This window comes from Branchiostoma floridae, chromosome 15 (genome assembly GCF_000003815.2).
Source record: "Branchiostoma floridae strain S238N-H82 chromosome 15, Bfl_VNyyK, whole genome shotgun sequence".
Classification (NCBI taxonomy): domain Eukaryota; kingdom Metazoa; phylum Chordata; class Leptocardii; order Amphioxiformes; family Branchiostomatidae; genus Branchiostoma; species Branchiostoma floridae.
In genome coordinates, this window is record NC_049993.1 from 6,920,434 (window position 1) to 6,939,368 (window position 18,935).

General features: G+C 42.0%; 1 protein-coding gene across 15 annotated transcripts in view; it reads right to left on the minus strand.

The window, feature by feature from the left end:
* The window catches only part of LOC118432025 (single-stranded DNA-binding protein 3-like), a 76,850-nt gene that overhangs the window by 24,096 nt on the left and 33,819 nt on the right, over positions 1-18,935 (minus strand). For 11 of the 15 annotated variants that reach the window (XM_035843518.1, XM_035843516.1, XM_035843511.1 and 8 more), the window contains 2 exons: positions 16,088-16,129; positions 14,254-14,313 (listed from right to left, as the gene is read on the minus strand). In XM_035843518.1, coding sequence (XP_035699411.1) covers positions 14,254-14,313; positions 16,088-16,129 — 102 coding nt within the window. The remainder of the gene's footprint in view (positions 1-14,253; positions 14,314-16,087; positions 16,130-18,935) is intronic. The other 4 variants (XM_035843525.1, XM_035843522.1, XM_035843523.1 and 1 more) reach the window with 1 other exon arrangement.

Below are 18,935 nucleotides of genomic sequence, written 5' to 3' on the forward strand. Positions count from 1 at the left end.
TCGCTTTGAACATGAGGAGTCAAGTAATGAAACTTTGATAGCCGGCAAAGCCTGCAGCACTCAGATGTGTCTTAAATTATCGCATCGCAGGCGTCAAAGCTATATTTAAAACCTGTCAATATGCACATATTATAGAGGTAAAATATTTTCCAGCCAGACCGAAGTGCATTTGAAGGAGCAATTGCCCATAAATAACAATAGAGGAGAAATTCGACGAGGCCCCCCAATAAAAGGCAGACAGAGTAATCCCAGAAGTTAAGCAATTAGGAAAAATCAATGTAAATTATTTACAAGGTCCATTTGAAAAGTATTTGGCAAATAGCTTTTTCCTTTCGAGTACACATTTGACCAATTTAAAGGGGAGCCTATCAGCGTGGTGCTGCAAGCTGGGTGAACAGACATAATGCCATCAACAGCCCTTCTTCCCTATTCAAACTCATCACAGCCTGAGCCTTACTGATAATATGACTCCTCTCTGTGCGAGATAGGTTTTTGATACTGTGTGAGCACAGGCAATTTTCTGCTAAGGTGCTATTGATTCAGCGCTGATTTGCCTCACTAGAGCGTGCAGGCTGCCTCTGTTGCCCCCCTCCCCAGGTTTCTCTCCACCCCCCTCCCTCCGTACTGACAATGTCCTACTAGAACAGTGGAGGTTGTACTGAAGAAACTACTACATAAGTATGATATTATACAAATCAAATATCAAAATATATGTAAACTAAAGCTGGTAACCATGAGTAGGTTCAAAGCACTTTTCTGCTGGCTTTGTACTCCTTCCCAAGCTTCTCCATTGGCCTTGGCTTTACTAAAAATATTATGGAAAGACATTTTAAGGCTGAATTGACAGAATGTTGTTAAGTGTACATGTGTATTACTATACTAAGGTAATCAGCTTAGAGAGTCTACTATTGACATGTATAATGCATCTGAAATGAATTCAATTTTCAAGCAGTAAATTCTTTATTTCTCCTTTTTCCAGGATTCTGGAAATTTCTGTCCACCCAGCTGTTACATCCATCCCAACTCAACTCGCAGTGATCCCAAGTCTCAACAGGATGATTACGAAAAGGACTGCCACATACAGATAACCACAACCCAGGTATATACATTTCGTTGTTATGCTAGTGTATACTTTCTATAGAAATGCACCTTTTCCATTGAGAAAGAAATCACCTTGACACTATAGATCTTTAGCATTCCTAGCCTGACTTTTGGCATGGGGAATTTGTAGCCAGGGATGTCCTGTCCTGTTGCCATTGGCAACCAGAAAGCTTCTGAATCAATGACAGAGGGACTGGTAGTAATCACCACAGCCCTGTTCTTGGATTGAAGTGACCTAATTTCAGCCTGTCATGAGTTTAGCTGGGCTGTCTCTACATGTCTTAGGGGAGGGGAAACCCTGATGAAGAAAATATTGCAGCCTGTCAGGTATAATCAACTTGGCATTATTGCCAGGACAATGAAGGCTGTGGGGCAACAATCGTGTCTCTAAGGCTTTATCACTTGTTCCTGGGGTGTCTGTGATGGCCTTCAGAGTGTGTCACCCCTTGGGTGTGCGTTCAGAATCAGTCTACTGATCACCAATAACGACGCCCGCTAAGCTCGGATTTAAACACAGAAAATCCAGGTGCTTGATGCTACCAATTTTCCAAATCCTCCCACTGAGTCATCCTTTACACCAGGCAACAGGTCCGGGCCTCCAGATTAACTCCAGAACTCAATTAACTTTTCCAATTACCCAGGTTAATAGTTTGGCTTCCCCTAAGATAAAAAGGATAGGATTAAAGTGTGTTCAACATTAGCTACATGGCTCCAGTTTCCAGAGTGAATAATGCTGGCGAACCATCTCCCCACTGGGCGCCCGATGGGTGGTGAGATGCTTTCAATTCTCCTCCTGTCTTTACAGATAAAAGGGAGACTGATTGATTTGCTAAGGGGAGAAGTTGAACTCTTTCCCAGGCTTGGCATGGCTTCTAACCATCACCTCTAATTTTCATTACCTTCACTTCCAGCGTAGGAAATCCTTTTGGTGGAAAGAGTGGCTCTGAGCAACTTGGAACAGAAGTTGTATTGTTCAGCAAACTTCACATTAAGGCACAAGGAAGGGGCAGCTGCCAAGAAGTCAGTATAGGCCCTTCAACCTAAGTACAGTTGCAACTTGCTGAATAACTTGCTCCATACTGAGAATTGATTCCATACTGCCACTGTCAGAAGTACTTTGTTTGTAATCCTTGGAGTTTAAAATAGTTTCATCCAAACACATCTTCAACTTGATCTTCTCTAAAGTCAAGAGTCACATTTATGATTTTGAAAAAAACAAAACAATTATCATGATGAACTGTTTGTTGTCTGAGAAGTCATGTAATAGCATAGCATGAGCAGCTGTCATTGGCATAATGACTGCTACGACTTTTAACACAAGGTTGCGACTAATTACTTCTCATTTCCAAGTTGCTTCATAACAGGGGTTGTCTGCAGGTGTTTTCTCACATACTTAAGATTAATTAGATTGTTGGGAAAGGACATAAATAACTCAGATTGTGGCTTGTTACCAAGACCCAGGGAGAGGCAAATATCTGAGGCCCCAGGAATCACTAACAAGGACAGGCAGGTGTGGCATTCAGCTCTGATTTTACAGGTCCGCAGAAAGACAAGACAAACGGCTGCAAATAGCCTGTTTTGAACAGCGCTAGTGGTGCCTGTAATCACTCTTACTACCAGCATTTCACCTGCCCTGTTCCTACATATTTATCACGCTTAAACAAGTAGCTAACAGTCCTACAATTACTTTTCTCATCAGCCGTATTTACTGCACTTCTTCAGTCTTCTAAGGGTTTTCCTTCCCAAAGCCCCAACCGGCAGATATCAGCATATTTTCTCTAACGAATTCCTCCTGTATGGCTAATGTTACCCTCCTGAAGGTAAATTCTAAATGTCAATTGCGTTTGGAGGGTTCCCCTTATCAATTATACAACACTGGGGTGAAGAGCGTAGCAGGGGGACTGTGCGTCTCTTGATGACAAGCCGCTGGTAGTGCTGCATTTATTACCAACCCGGCTCACTTGACGTTTGGCTAGTTCACCTCCTGGGGTGCCCTCCTCGGAGAGGCAGTGTCCTTTAGACAACCCCCTCTCTCCTTTATCACATCCCCTGGAGTCAAATACGTTCTGGTTGGAGGAAGAAATGCCATACTGTTTGGGCCGGAGACCTTGAATAATCAGATAAAGGAGATCTTCCAAAAGACTGCTCGATTTAATTAAGCATGGTTGGGATGTGATTAATGTCCCTGACTGGCAAAGTTCACTTCTCTTGGTGGGGTTTGGATGCTCGACATATAATTTCTGCCAGGCTAATAGCGCTGGAAAGTGGAGGCTAATGAAGCACATTCTTCTGCCACAATTGCCTTGACACATATGCTGGTGGTGTCTGCGTGCGTCCCCTCCCTGGCACTCAATCATCCGGCGCCCGTCCTCATCAGTTTCACCCGGTCTTGACGGAGAAGCGATCTGGCGGTAAGTCATGATGAAAAGGTGAGCGGCCCTTCGTGCCGAGGCACTTCACCCCTCACGTAACCTGTGTTTATTCCGGCTGTAGCTTCGGCTGATGATGCCCGTGAGCCCCCATTTTTGCTGGTGCCTCCAACTCCTGCTGCACCTGGTAGGCAGTGGCGTCCGCTGTCTTTTGTTCTGGCCTAATTTGCTGCCCCCTTGCCTGTGTCCTCGCCACTGTGACATGAAGGTATGACGTCCTCTCGCATTCTGTTGTCATCTTGTTCATCACATGTTGGGACGAGGATATTTGAGCTGGCATTTTTCTTTGTGCTGCCGTATGAGGGCTTAATCAATATTGCGCTGCCTCTTATAAACCCATTAATGTGGAATTACTGCTGTCAGGGGGGAGATTGAGGGCATCCTCTTATGTCTACAAATGGGGGATCAAATTTTTCCCAGTCCCTTTGGTGTTGGGATCTCATTAAAGTGAAGGCAGCAGCACAGGTTGGCTGTGGATTCTCTCTCTCAAGGCTTTCCCTCATGGTACAGGTTTTATTTCCGTGTGTCTCCCTACATTGTGTATGGCCAGACCATTAGGCAGCTACCTAGGGACTGCAGCTTTACCGAGCCTTCCTGTAACACTTAACTGGAGATGATAAAACGGAGATTCCAGTTGCTCTGTCATCTGTCGGGGAAACTGTGTTTAGATCGTTCCTTTCGTCTGTTCGATATCCTTGGAATCAGGAAATCAAGCGCTTCAGACTAACACCGTGTTTCTTTCTCTGGTTGCAGCGAAGAAGAAACGACACACGAAGGTGTACCTACCACGGAAGAGTCGGGAAGGAACTCTACCCTGCCATCCACTGCCTACTATCACTCAGAAACAGGTATGTGACTAATTATAATCATCAACCTTTCAATAAATGCTATTACTTATTCCGGGGTTATATTACGTCGGGCAGGAATAGTACGAAGCACAAAGTAACCCAGACACCAGCAATTGGGAAACAAATAGAGAACAAACTCTGCCAATTAACTTGTTTGGCTGAGCAACTGAGGCAACAATTTTTTCCTGATTTGCTTAATAAGGTTCTTTTTTCCCCTCTCAATTCACTAAGGACCAATTAAGGGAATTGAGCACCCAATGAATCTGGCCTTTTCATCATGTTTGGGAGTAGAAGGGACAGCATCAGGTAGAAAAATCATACCTATCATTCTTGTACGCTTGCATCTTTCAACATCTAGGAGGCGTAACAAGAATTGATGAGAGGGTTCAGATCCCAATCCTGGGGAACTTCGTTTGGCTGACAAACTGCTGTTGGGCCCAAATCCACAGAATACCTTGTTAAGGCTTGCGCCGTGCCATCATAGCCAGGTGTTTCATGCACTTACTGCCTGTGTTTGTGTTGGAACAATGAAGGATCGGGGTCTGGCGGGTTATAATAGGGTCCTGAGGTACTGTAGGAGGGCTCTCCTGCAGCTGCTTGCCTGGCATGCCGGCCAATTTATGGGATTACCGGAGGAACAGTTAATGCCAAACCGAAGCAAATGTTAGGATTTATGGAGCAGCATTTTTCACTGCAGATAAAAAGCACATTAGGGAGGGGAGTTCATGCCCGGTGCACAGTATTGTTCATCTGCGCCGACTGTGAAACAATCAGAAATTCTGCCTCGGAAGCACGCTCCGGTGTCCGGAGTTACGTTTGCGCACAAACCTCGGTAAATCACGGGGGAACCTTTTGGCCCCACCATCCATAAAGGTGCGGTGGCTTGGGCCCGAGTTTTTCGGTGTGGAGAGATTTTTTCGGTAACAATTGGCCCACCTTACCTAGACACACAAGTTACTTTTCTGTCTTGCACAACAGGGGGTCCATTGAAATGCCAGGCAAAGGAAAGCTATCCATCACTCTTCCTTTACCTGACAACCCCCCAACAATGCCACAGATATGGGGCTGTAATTTACAATTAGAGAGATGCACTTCTAGCCCCATCTCTCAAACGTAATTTTGATGTAGCCCTAGGTGCTTTTGGAGCAATCCCAACTGCCCTATCTACTTATCTTCACTCTACCATCAATCAGTCGGGTAATACCGATCCCTTCAACCCGATCCAATACTAACCCGCTCTTCCGTATGACGGCGGAGTGCCATTTCCCCCAAATGCTGACAAGGATTAAATCACCCCAATCAAAGCTCTAATCTTCAATAAGACATGTTAGAATTGCCTGATATTGCCTGGCTGCTGATATTGGTGCCGGGATTCCCCTATCAGGCACCGCCTCTATTGGCTGTAAACACCTGGTATGAGATGACTTGACAAGTTCCAGGATATGAGATGGAGAGATGAGATGTTGTCCAGCCAGGCGAGACAGGAATAAGTGGGAAGGAACATGTAGTGTGTCAGTCCTCAGTACAGCCGTGGAACCAGCTTTGATTCACATCAAGGGGGACTTCCACAGGCTGCTGTACGGAGATATCGCTTTATTCGCTACCATCTCAGGCGCTTCAAAGGGAAGTCTTTTCTACAGCAATGCGTCTTTCATCTTTGAAATTCGCTGAAAGGTAAGACAGCTTTTATTTCGCTTGAAGAGTGACTGAAAATTGGGACACAATTGTCACTGGAAATGGGGTGGGGAGGGGGGTTCGGCTATTGCTGGCATATTGCTCTTCATTCCTGGGCAGACAGGCTGTCATGGGCTGAGCCTGTGTGACTAATAACAGAGCATGACCTGGAGGTGAAAGGTCATCAGCAACCCTTCAAGGCTCACTTTTCTTTTGTTATCGTTGATTGCTACTGTTGGGATCCTGTACCACAGGCCATTCCTCTACATTTATACATTGAACTTTGGAAGGCAGCGAAGTTTCAACCCCATTTAGCAAACGGACAGGCCTTATTCTCATTTCGACTGACCCCTGACAGAGAGGGCTTGGACCAGTGCCATTGTCCCTTTAACATATGGACATCAAGATCTTCAATGACACACAGCGTCCAAGGGTAATGCTGTTTTCTCTTGATGTTTCTAATGGTCTGGTTTCCATCAAACTGTTGTACTTGCTATTTACCACAGAGTAGCCCTTTCCAAACTGATAGACGTATTGCATTTGAGAGAAACAGCTTCTGTGCTTGTTGGTCTTGGCCAGCATATGCTTGAGGGTCATCCCAGTTTAAGAACAGTATACCAGGTGGCATATGGAAGACGAGGTAGGGATTTCAGCGACTTTCTTTGGGAAAAGGGACGAACTGTTCTGTCTTTACTCTCGTTGAAGTGTCAAACATATTCTTGACTGTTTACTGCCCTGTGGCTTTTTCACTGTCAGTGCATTATGACATGCTGTCTTGTGTATACATGTGGCTGTTCAGTTGCATTGTTTGTTTGTCTTTGCTTGTACAAAGATGTGTTTGATGTTTTGGCTGGTCATTAAATTAGCCTTACATCACATCCAGTTTGAATGACATATAAATAATGTTGAAATGAAATGGGTAAAAATCAGCCAAGCAGACCTATAAATGGTATTTTCTTCCACTTGTTGGCATCCAATCTGCAAGTTTTCAGTTGGATAAAAACCATTGATTTTTGCCAAGATTCTATGGACCTGATCCTAGCCTTTCCACTGAATATCTGTTGTTTTTGGCGTGCCCTTGCTGGAAGGCAATATTCTATATATTCCACATCCTCCTGGGCTTTCAAGTCTGGTTCTGCCCATTAGAGAACGGGACTGATCATGATTTATAGTCTTATTATCCATTTGAAGATTATCGACTCATCCCCTCCTCTGGGAAATGATCTCCATTATCAAACGATTTTTCCCCCTATTCTGTAACACTGTAATCTTGTGTCATTTGCATTTACGTATACTAAGTTAGGATCCCTGTATATCTGCCATCCCCCACTTTTAACTTCAGCCAGGTTAGAACCATACAAGAACAGCGGCTGCAGACTTCGGAGGTCATTTATATGGAAATGACTGACAATTCAGCGCAGGATGAAGTCAGATTTTCTACTTGGATAGGTTGCCTTTGGCAAAACCTGGGCAACTGCTTTGATCACCCAGATCTCTGTTAATCAATATGACAGCGTTCCCAAAATACCCTTGTCTAAACATTCTTTCTGTGTGTGACATGTTTGTCTTTACATTCTCTACATGAAAACTGCAACCATATGGGTGTGCTAAGTTGTCTTTATCACCTTCACTGTGTTGAAACACTAGAAATACTCTGTGTAAATGTCTAGCTCCTTCATTGTACAAAGGTACATGACATTGCATTTATGCTCTTCTTTCAGATATGTGATATGTTCAGATCTGTGTGTGTACCTTTGCTACCCTTAGGGGAAATCTGCCATCTCTGATTGTTTGTTGAAGAAATGGATAGTTCTAAGGTTTTTAGGCTTTATGAAATCTTTTTGCCTATCAATACGATACCAACTGCCTAGCAGTGGAACGCATTCTGACAAGTTAGCTTGAAAAATTTCTAATCAATCAATGTATTTCATGGGGTTTATATCACTCTTTTTATCTTCTTCACTACTTTATTATTAATGTTACACGCATCAACTTAACAGGGAGTGTCTTTGGCAGCTTTCATTTAAACTGACTTCCTTCTTTTATTGTTTGTTACAGGGTAAGAACAAGTTCAAGTAAAGATCTGGACTTCTGCGCTGGCAGCCTAGGCTGTATAACAGAAAGGTAAGAAACCATGTAGCATACAACTTTCATCTCCGACCGATTTAATTTAAAGTAGACAAAGAAGCATTTAGAGTGAAGATGTGCACAGGGAGACATGAGGCCAGAGAAAATTTCTCCGTTAACTACTGTTCAACAAAAATATCTAGGGCCAACCACCCCCCTCCCATCTGTAATTGTCCCTTTCATTAATTTGAAATGAAGGAAAACAGTTAGTTTTGAGTCTGACATGTTGTGACAATATGGGTGAATTGTTGACGTTTTTCTTTCTGGTTGTTTCATGAAGAATTCCTTGACTCTATGAACTTTCCTTGTCAACATATTTACACCCAAGATTTGACACTATTCATCTTTTTTCCTTCATCTTAACAACCTTTGAGCATCATAACCATATGTTGTCTGCTTAGGCATCTACACTAGACAAATTGTGTAACAACAATTATTTAGGGAGGATTTCATTCAATCAAAACGGTGACAAACTTTTGCCGATTTCTTGTTACAAAACATACAGCTCTCATTATTTCTAAGCTGTTATCAAAGGCAGAACTAAGAATAATGTGCTAATTTGATAGAGTTAATTCAGGTTACGCACTCTTGCTGATGGTAGATACATATAAATGCTTCTAATCAGTATCAACTTTATGGAAAGATGCCAGAAGTAAATATTGAAGCCTGACATTAGTGAAACATATTTCGATTATCTCGAGCCCATGTTTATGCAATCCATGGGAAGTATTTGTCTCCAAGATGTCAGGATAAAGTAAGGCGTAATCAGTCATGTTGGGAGACAGGGCAGTTATCGATACTTCATCTTAGGGCAATATGCCTGTGTTACAGTAATTACTGGCACTATTCCACAGTAAGTGCAGCTGCCAGGCGACCACCATCAAGTCCTGGCCTTGTTTTGACAGGAGGACTGTTTTTATCATTCTAGGCTTTTAGGTCAAAAGTAATCACAAATCTGAAACATTCTTTCAAAAAATGTTAAAATCCTTAACACCTGTTATGCTCTGATGGGTTTTGTATACTGTAAATGCATTTAAGTTCGCGGAGATTTAATTTCGCGGTAGCGGGAAAAAGGACTTTTCGCGGTGGTTTTAAGTTCGCGGTGGCACTATGTACGGTAGTCTCTTAATGCCATGGAAAAATGTTCGCGGTGGTTTTAAGTTCGCGGTGAAGTGGTCACCGCAAAAACCGCGAACATTAATCCACCGCAAACATTTCTGCATTTACAATATTGTGATGTGTGGAAAGATACAGAAAATATAAAAACTGTCAATTGTCTCTGAAATATAGACAGAATTCTCACTAACTGCATCACAAAATAATGTACTGAAAAAAGAGACATACAACATAAAAACATGTTGACAAACTGATAACCAACAAAAAATAGTTCCATAATATGTTTGCCCCCTCCCCAATTCAATCTACCTTGCTCCTCTCCCAATAAACCCTTTTAGCATATCTTCCCACATGACTAAAAGAGATGGATGGACGGCATAACTGGGCTCTTAACAGATTCATACTTCACAAGCTAACAGTGGAGCGTCTCCATAAAAACGTGGGAAAGTGTTCCCATCCATCTGTAAGCTGATAAGGTCTGCTACTGCAACACTTAGGCCCATCAATTTACCAGCCTGCAATTACTCCATGTCTAGGGAAAGTCTATGCTTGCATTATGTACATTAGCCTTTTAGGAACCTCCTCTTTGAATTAGCCGTCGCGTTTGTCCTTGTTTACTGTTGTTCGTCCGTTTTGTTGTTGTTTATTGTTGTTTATTACAATAAACAACGTCCGTTTTGCGTTCTGATATCTATAATACTTGACGTTGGTTCACCTTTATCCGTGGGGAAACCTATCACATGATCCGTTGCTTTTAACGACAGGGTATATAGGGATATTAAGTCGTCAGACGGTGGTTTCAAACATATTTTAAAATATTGCAATTTGCAACCACCACCCATCAACTTGATTTCCCTAAATAGTCCCTACACAAAAATGTATTTCAAGACAGGTTACCCCGTGGATAGAGGTGAACAGCTAGCGTTAGATGGGGACTCAACTAAAAAGACTTTAAAGTCTCAGATTGCCTGACAAGTGAGATAAATGAGTATGAAGCCAGGCTGCCCTTTCCTGATTCCCAGAGGCTTCAGAGAGCTGCAATTACATACAGTTGTACAGGCCTCCTACATAAACCATGGCCTTTTAATGGCACTGCCTTTCAACCTGGCCTTGGATCACCTGTGCCCAGAGAGAAGTGCCAATAACAAGTCTGCAGAGACATTCCCACTACCCCCACAGCATGGGTACATGCATAGATATAAACTACAGCAACATTCTGGCCTACTTCTTTTGAATATCATATCAATTAAATGGCCAATATCTTACCCACCCAAGTGTTCTCTGTTGCAACTCTTAAATTCTTTTTTAATGTTTCTAGAATCTAGTCAAATCATTTAATATTTGTAGCTAATTCTATCACCTAAGACCACATTTAGACCACTTCTGCAGATTTATTATTGATAATACGATGCTAGCTTCATTTGATTGATCATAAAACTGTTCAGGACAGTCCTTATGTGGTAAAATGTACCAAGTGGCATGTTGGCCCCAGGGCCGTGTGGCTAGCCTGTGTAAGCCCTAGAAACAGTCTGTCATCCAGGCTAGTGACCTGTTTCTATACAGCTGCCTTATGTAACTCTGTTGGGTCAGTCTATCTGGCCTGGTATTTCTGTTTCTCCACTTTGGGTGGGTCCAGCACAGCAAAAATACTGCAGCATGATTAATGGCACCCCTCCCCCATTGGTAATCTCATCCACAGCTCCTTCCAATTTCAGGCCATCTCTGCCCAACCCTGGTGCAAAGGTGGCATCACATGACAGGAGCCTGCCAGCCAGATAAGGGAGCCCTTAATTGAATAACTCCAACTTTTCAGACATCACCAAAGCGTTTGTGTATCTGTATCCCCCCCCTGTATACCCCAACATGTGCCCAACACTTCCACGCTGGCGCCAAACATATCTCTCACCACTGCTTAATAAAAACACCTCTTAGGAGAGGAAATTGGGGCCCCCTGTTCACAATTGGCCCAGCCTCATGCCTTTCCACACAACAAATGATAAGGTAATACTGAGGGGATTATGTGGTAATGCCTTGTTTTCAGGTCCAGGTGTTGAGGACAGATGGCTGTGGGGGAGAACTGGCACTACAGAGGGAGAGGGAACATGTTCCAGGACTGGTGCAGACACCAAAGGACCAGAAGAAAGATGATGTGACAGCTGCATGGACTGTTTTATCATCTGTGTGTGACAAGACTGTTTGTTGGGAGAGTCTCCTGAAGGGATACACTGTCAACCATTCCATGGCAGAAGGACTGGCAACACTGCATCTTCTACAAGGTTGTCTCTACAGATAGACATCACAAGAGCAGGTAAGGTTTGTCTTTTCTTTCCTCTGGGAACCACGAGTGTACATGTGATATACAACTTCCTTCACTCCAATCAAAAATGTTCTAGTATTTCTTGTCAGAAGACAGAACTCGAAAGACTTGATTGTAACAGTTTTAAAACTGAATACTTAGTTTGTTTATAAAGGTTAGACATCCAGGTAACAATATTCAAATACAATTCAATATTTACAACTTGACAAAAACAGATATTTACTTTCGGACATTTCGGGTGACAACCTTAGTTTTCTCCATAACTTTACGAGATAATTTTTCACTGCCGCCACACACAAGAAGACCTTCTTAAGTTAGTAATGTTATTCTAAGCTGCGGTCTTCTGAAGTTAGCCATGTTATTTAGAGTAGCGGCAGTCTTGTTGCCAGGCCAACTCGCATCACTCCCCTCACAGTCCATCTGCTTTGTACTGATCAATGGCCGATCAATGACTCGTTGGAGACAATGATTTAATTTGCCCATTGTGGCCCAGACAATTGGACTATCAACTGTGTGACTAGTGATTCCCTTGGCCAGCATGATTATAGTATCTATGTCAGAGGGGTAACATTCCAGGAGCCAATCTCTAATTTCCCAGCAATGGACATCGGGGACAGATGGTCTTTCCCACTGGGGTTGTGTTTTACAGCATCACTGGTCTCCAGTGTTTATTAGAGGTGTTCCAGGTATGAAAAGCAGCAAAGCAGGTGACCTCAAGCTGAGGTGACCCCAAGCTGAGTTGAAGTTTATGCTTTTTCGATAGCTAGTACTGCAATGCAGCTTTGCCAGGCTTGCGCTTTCCAGCCAATCGCACCAGGTCACCCCTTCAGGTGAAGTGTGTATGTAGGGTCCTTTATGTTTGATGCCTAAAGCTCCCCAATATATACACAGAGCTGTAGGCTTTGTCCCCCTAGGTAAAAGGACTAAAACAGCCCCTCAATAAGGAATTGAATATAGAGATAGTGTTCTTCTGGGAGGAATAGCTGTGTTGGAAGGGGTGTTACAGGTAGGGTGTTGGTGTGTATGTGAGATGCAAGTTTGGGCATGGATCTTTATTTTCTTTAATATTCCAGCTGGGATAAGGGCAGATCTTCTTTCTTGGGGCTGGCTCTTTGTTACTAATGACTGACAGGTTCTCAGTCATTCTGTGCTTGTGTTGAGTTTTCTTGTTATGGGGGCAGGAATGAGGTGAACTCTCAGGTGCTCCTGTATTCTCTGGGCACTTCAGGTGTCAAGATGTCTACGAACCTTCTGAGTTCTTTATCAGTGAATCACCCTCAGTGGGCAAGGTAGTTAGGTTGCTTAGAATAACATGGTTGGAACATTTGTTCCGGGCATAATTCAAATCATTTTGTAGGTATTGGGATATACTAGTATTCTAGAAAGAAGTGGTCATGTGTGTGAAAATGCTTCTTTGTTGACACAATTTGACAGTTACATGCCAAGCATATGTAGTATCCAGTTGCACAAATGCTAGAAAAATATAAATCATTGCAATGTATATTCATGCAGGATATTGAAGTATGAAAGACCAATAATTCAACTTCAATAATTCAAAACATGCCTATGTTATTGCTTCTGTGATGTATAAAGAACAACATGTCAATCAGAAATGTGATACTACAGCAACCTCATGTGAACCAGGAAAGGGTCAATGAAGAGATATAGACATAACACCGAGCAGATTAAAATTGGACTGAGCAGAGCACTTTGGACTAATGCTTGTAGCTTTTCACAGACTACACCTATATATCAGATATTTTTGTGAAAATGTATATTGAAAGGTAATTAATATGTAGAATGCAATTAGATGTCTCCAGGAACAAAGTCAATTCTGGAGAATTCTGGAGAATTCTGCAGAATTCTGGAACCTGAGCCAGAATTCTGGAGAATTCTGGAACCTGAGCCAGAATTCTGCAGAATTCTGGGAACCTGAGCCAGAATTCTGCAGAATTCTGGGAACCTGAGCCAGAATTCTGGGAACCTGAGCCAGAATTCTGCTCGGTGTTACATGTTTTCAAAACATTACTATGCAATCAGTGAACAGTTTCATCAGGTTGGCAAGTCACTGAATAAAAAAACCAGACAGAATTGCCATGAGGAAGGTGACAGGCGGTCACCAAAACGTAGGTTGAATAAAACACTTGGGTATGTACAAAGACATCTCTAACTCATTGCCATGCAATGTTATTTTTTCTATCACTTTTCTTTCACATTTTGGAAGGGCCTGTTTTCTTACCATCTGGTATAACAATAGCCACTTTTCACGCTTCGCTTATGACAACATAATTGGAAAGGTTGAAATCTTCTCGCCTGAGTTGCTTCTGTCTGTTTATTATCAGATTGGGGGACAATGTCTCAAGGCACACATCATCTATCATAGTGGTGTAAACTGTCATTATGCTGCATATGTGTATAGACAATTAAGCTTACAGTCGAAAAAGGGCTTAGATATACTATAGTGTGTCTATCTCTGCTTCATCCACTTCTGAGTAATGTTTTGTTGTGTGAAGTACTTTGCTAAACTGGTACTGCAGCTAGATCTGAGGAGAGTTCAAATTTGATTGAGCTTCGCCTTGTGCAAAGAGAACAAACGAGACTCCCTGTTGCGATGATGATGATGATATATGTGAGCACTCACCTGATTTGGCATTCTGTTTGGCATTCTAGGTCCACCTGGATATCTGGGGTTCATAAAGGGCTGCAGGTGATACAAACAACACAACAACAGAAGGTGAGTGACTTCTTACAAAATGATGTAGACAGTGAATTCAGTAAGAATGTTGTTGTTTTTACTACTCCACTATTCTACGTCAGGTACACATTCACAAGTAAACATTCTATGAGCTTAGCCAGGGTACCATCTGGATAGCAGTTTGCTTCGTTTATTACATACTGTTGCTTCTCAGCTATTCCATCGAGGAACCTTGACATCTCTGACGTCTAGAATTGTCTACATTTTGGACGAGGGCACTGATTGGTCTCCAAACATGAGCAAATTAAGGAATGGATTCAAGTGCTCATAGGAACAGGTATTCCAACACTTGAAACACCCTCCACCTGCTTGTGGGAGGGCTATTGTCATCAAATGAGCACTCTAGAACCCATTCCTTGATTTGCTCATTAAATGACATCACCACCAAAAGGTTTGAATGTACACCTTCTCCAGATGGGTACATAGGAGCCAACTACTACACGGATGGTACCCAGGTTGCTACAACCTATCTTCAAGCTGTTGTAGAAGACTGCATGGTATTTCTTATAGCTATCTTTGATATGTGTAGTCAGACTATAGACAGGACCAACACTGGCCCACACTTCAGCACCACGGCCAACATGTACTAATCTCCAGGCAGATTTACTGGTGACATAAGATAGTACCAAAGCTGGAGTATAGCTGGCTGAAGGGAGTCAGCAGACCAGCTAACACCCTTTGGCCAGCTATACTCCTCGGCCAGTGGTAAATCTGCCTGGAGATTAAGCATGTACGTTATTGTTATTAGTCCTGGAGGACGGTTTTGAACAACTGCCTGCCACTTCTTTCTACAATGAGCTAAAATTGCCCTGTGGATAGTATAACATGCTTAATGAAGGTTGACAGGAACTACAATAACTTAAGGAGATAGTAAGTGTTATGTCCAAAACAAGACTCTTCCCTGCTTTTGCTTAACTAGTGGTATGCATACATATACCAGTTGGCCTGGAATAATTGGCTTCAGTGCAGCCTGCCTAACTAGTTGGTCCAATACCCAGGGAACAGCTTTTGCCTAACTAGCTTGCCTCCTCCACCAGTTTATCTAATGAGGCCTGTTTTGAGTTTGATACTACTGACTTGTCCTAAATTACTTGTCCTTGAAGCTGGTTGATTCTCCCCTGGACACCACACTGTTCTGTTTCTGTTTGAGACTCACGATCGAAAAGCCTTTCAGTATTTTAGTAAAGAAACTCACCCACTAATATGCAGCAATATTGGCATTAATATGTCAGTTTTTCTAAAGATGCCAATCTCTTATAGTTATAGTTAGTCTTTTAGAAATGTATCTCATAATTCCTGGTTGTTTGGTAACAAGAATTGTCAGCTCTAATCCTCTGACCATTTGCTGTGTGGACAATTTTGGACAATTATGACATCTGAAGTTGAACTGTAACTAACTTCTAACACAAAAAATTGGACCCAAATATTCAACTGACCAACTACAGTCTTTGTCAAGGAGAAAATGTCACATGACTGCACTGCGGCGGATTGCTCATTCCTTGACAAACACTGGAGTTTGTCTGTCAAAAATATGGTTATGTCCAATTTTTGCGTGTGTAAGAAATTACAGTTCAACTTTGATTCAAAGTAAACTTTACACTTTTGAACTTTCAAGTTAACATGATAACTTCTACAGGGAGGGACAGATTCACGGTTGTGAATTCCTTAGTTTGCGGTTGCTGAACGATAGGAACATAGAGGCAGCTAAAGCACTACCAACCTGGTCATGTGGCATCATGGGTCTTGGAGGGTGAGGTGAATTCTGGGAAGGTAACGGCAGGAAAGGCATTGTCAAGGGGCGAGTCACATCCTACAAGCGAGCACCTTTCTGAGCATAGCAGTGCTACAGGTCCCCCCCATAAATGCTAATTTATGCATCAAATTTGTGTCGACAAACGTGTGACTGTCAGAAAAACAGCTACTAAATTTAATTTTCTGCAAGTTAACAAGTCAGCAAATCAACCACTCTGCAGACAATTTGTTCTTGACATTAATCATTGAGTAGGGAGCCGCTGTGCCAAAAGTCATACTTGGAATTCCTCCCCAGGCCTTTGATAATGCAACACCTTGTTCGGCCTCACTGCTATGCTCACTGTAGCTGCTACCATCCGCCTAACTCATCCACATGCAAGGGAGTGATCCAAAGCATGCAGGGGGAGGGGGTATTTGCCTAACTAACAATCCATTTGGGAAGGAGCTCTACAAATCTTGCCCATGCATTATGAATAAATCATTCTATCTAACATGCACTACCAAACCTCCTAGCACACTACAAGTGTAACGTCATGCCTATTTCATGCAATTCTGTTAAATCCCTTTAATGTTTCTTGTGTGGTGTTTGTTCTCTTGTACAACATGCGTACACCAAGACAGACAGACAGAACAACACTTATCAAAGGACAGGATCGGCAGACATCATGACTACTTGTTACCAGTGGTTTTATGATCAATGGGGAAAAAGATTACATCAAGATACCGCGTGGGGATGTTAAAATGTGACGTTAGCAGGGTTTCCACATTAATAATATGATTTTTCTGCCAGTATTACTGTTGTTGAGTGAGTAGGAAGGTTTTTGCATTGTCTTTTTTTTGCTTTCTGTCATATTTCCAACACTGCATTAAATAGGGAAAGGGAGACCTAAGGTTACAGAAACATTAACTTTATATTATAAATTCAGCATTTAGTTGAATGCAAAGTTTTTGACAGCAGTTTGCTATTCAACTGTTACCTGTCAGACTATGAAAAGACTGGTACATATCCCAATGTTTACCTAGCTTTTATCTTTTACTACTTGGCTTCTAGGTATGAAGTTTCCGATGGTCAAGATGTGTTCTGTATCTAAGTCTCCAGTTCTCTGGTAGGAGATGGTATGAAGTCATCTTGTCGTAAATATATGATGACCATTATTACCTTTACTGCTTGGCACCACACATACAGGAGTTATTACTTGCACCAAGATTAGGTGGAGGCCATCTTGGCATCTTTCCAAGTTGGGGTGAGAATCGTGAAATACTGTTTGGCAATCTTCAACCTTTTTACACCAGTGGTGAGGACAATTTAGCTCTAGCTAGGTGTAGATGTATAAAAATATATATGTTGAAATCTAGGAATGAAAATGTGTGTTCAAGCACGTTGTGTCAAGTATTCAGAGCCGTTTTGGTAATCTGGTTTTGTTTTTTTTCTGTTATCTTCCTAGATTTGGGGACATTTTGCTAAATGGCAGCCATGTTAGAATTAATCTAGAGAATGGCATCTGGACAGAGCCACACAACCTTCATACCTTCTCCAGCTCTTTGCATTTTCAAGTGTTAACAAAAATTGGACAGATCATAATATTTCTGAACATTCAAATTTGGAGAAATTCTGTTCTTGTTGAATACTTTGGTTTTTTCAGTATGTTATTCTAATCTCAAGCATGTTTTATTCCCAAAATGTTTTATTCAAAATGTTATAGCCCCAAGCTGGGGGTATTGTTGTGAACAGTTGTGCAGTCAAAGATGCAAATTACAAGTGGGCTGAATCTTGATAACATTGACAAGGTCACCCATCCTCCCACAATTCCCTGTACCAACAGCCACAGATTAATAGGGAGGTGTGCATTTTGGAGGGAAAATAAATTTTCTGTTGCTTCCAAACGTGCTCTTGTCACTAGTGAGAACGTAAGCTGATGTCTTCTGTAGGTTTGGTGTATGTTTTTATTAAGGCGAAGGACGGGATTTTTTGTGTGGAAGTGTTGTTATATTCTAAGCTGGTAATATGGCAACATCATATTTCTGTGTCAGTTTTCTTGGCTTTATCAGCCACGTCAAATGCTTCCCTGGAGTCAGAAATGAAGTTCTTTTCACCTTTCCTAACTTAGTAAGGTTATTTCATCAGTAATATTAAATCAAAGGAACCAATACTTTGTTTTTTGTAGTTGCCATGTTACTGTAGTTGATGTGATTTGTACGTCTTGCTTTGAGTTGATGGTCATGTTATGTTGTTAGTCAACGTACCATCTTCCTTAACTTTTGAATCATTTTTTTATTATAAACAGTTATTTTGGAGCTCCAGAGGACTGACAATACACTACAACAGGGCTGTTACCAGGACCCATCCCTCTGTCCTGGAATGGAAATTTGGTTGTCACCTCTGCTAAGCAACCAAAGATTTGACAGATCACTGAACAAATTTCATTGATTTTTTTTCTTGCTTTTGTGTGTTCTACTGTCATTTAAATCTCGCATCATTTTCGTATCATGAAATCAACCTATACAAATCCCATCTTGGTTCCTTTTGGCCGTTCGGCAATTGGCAAGTGGTGGAACAGAGGACCTTAGAAATCAAAACCGAACAGATACAAAGAATTTGAAAAAAAAAATCCAAATCTTAACAAAATTTAGGCCATGCCATACAGTTACCCATGCATCAAGTAGACAAAGAGACACTAAAACCACTGCTTAATTAGTCTGGATGTGGCCCTATCCTGGAGCTCATCATTTATAAGGGGATAGAAAAATTTCCGTCTCACAGTTGAAAGACCATCCTCTTTGGAAAATGGCATCAAGTGATGGACATCTGAATGACC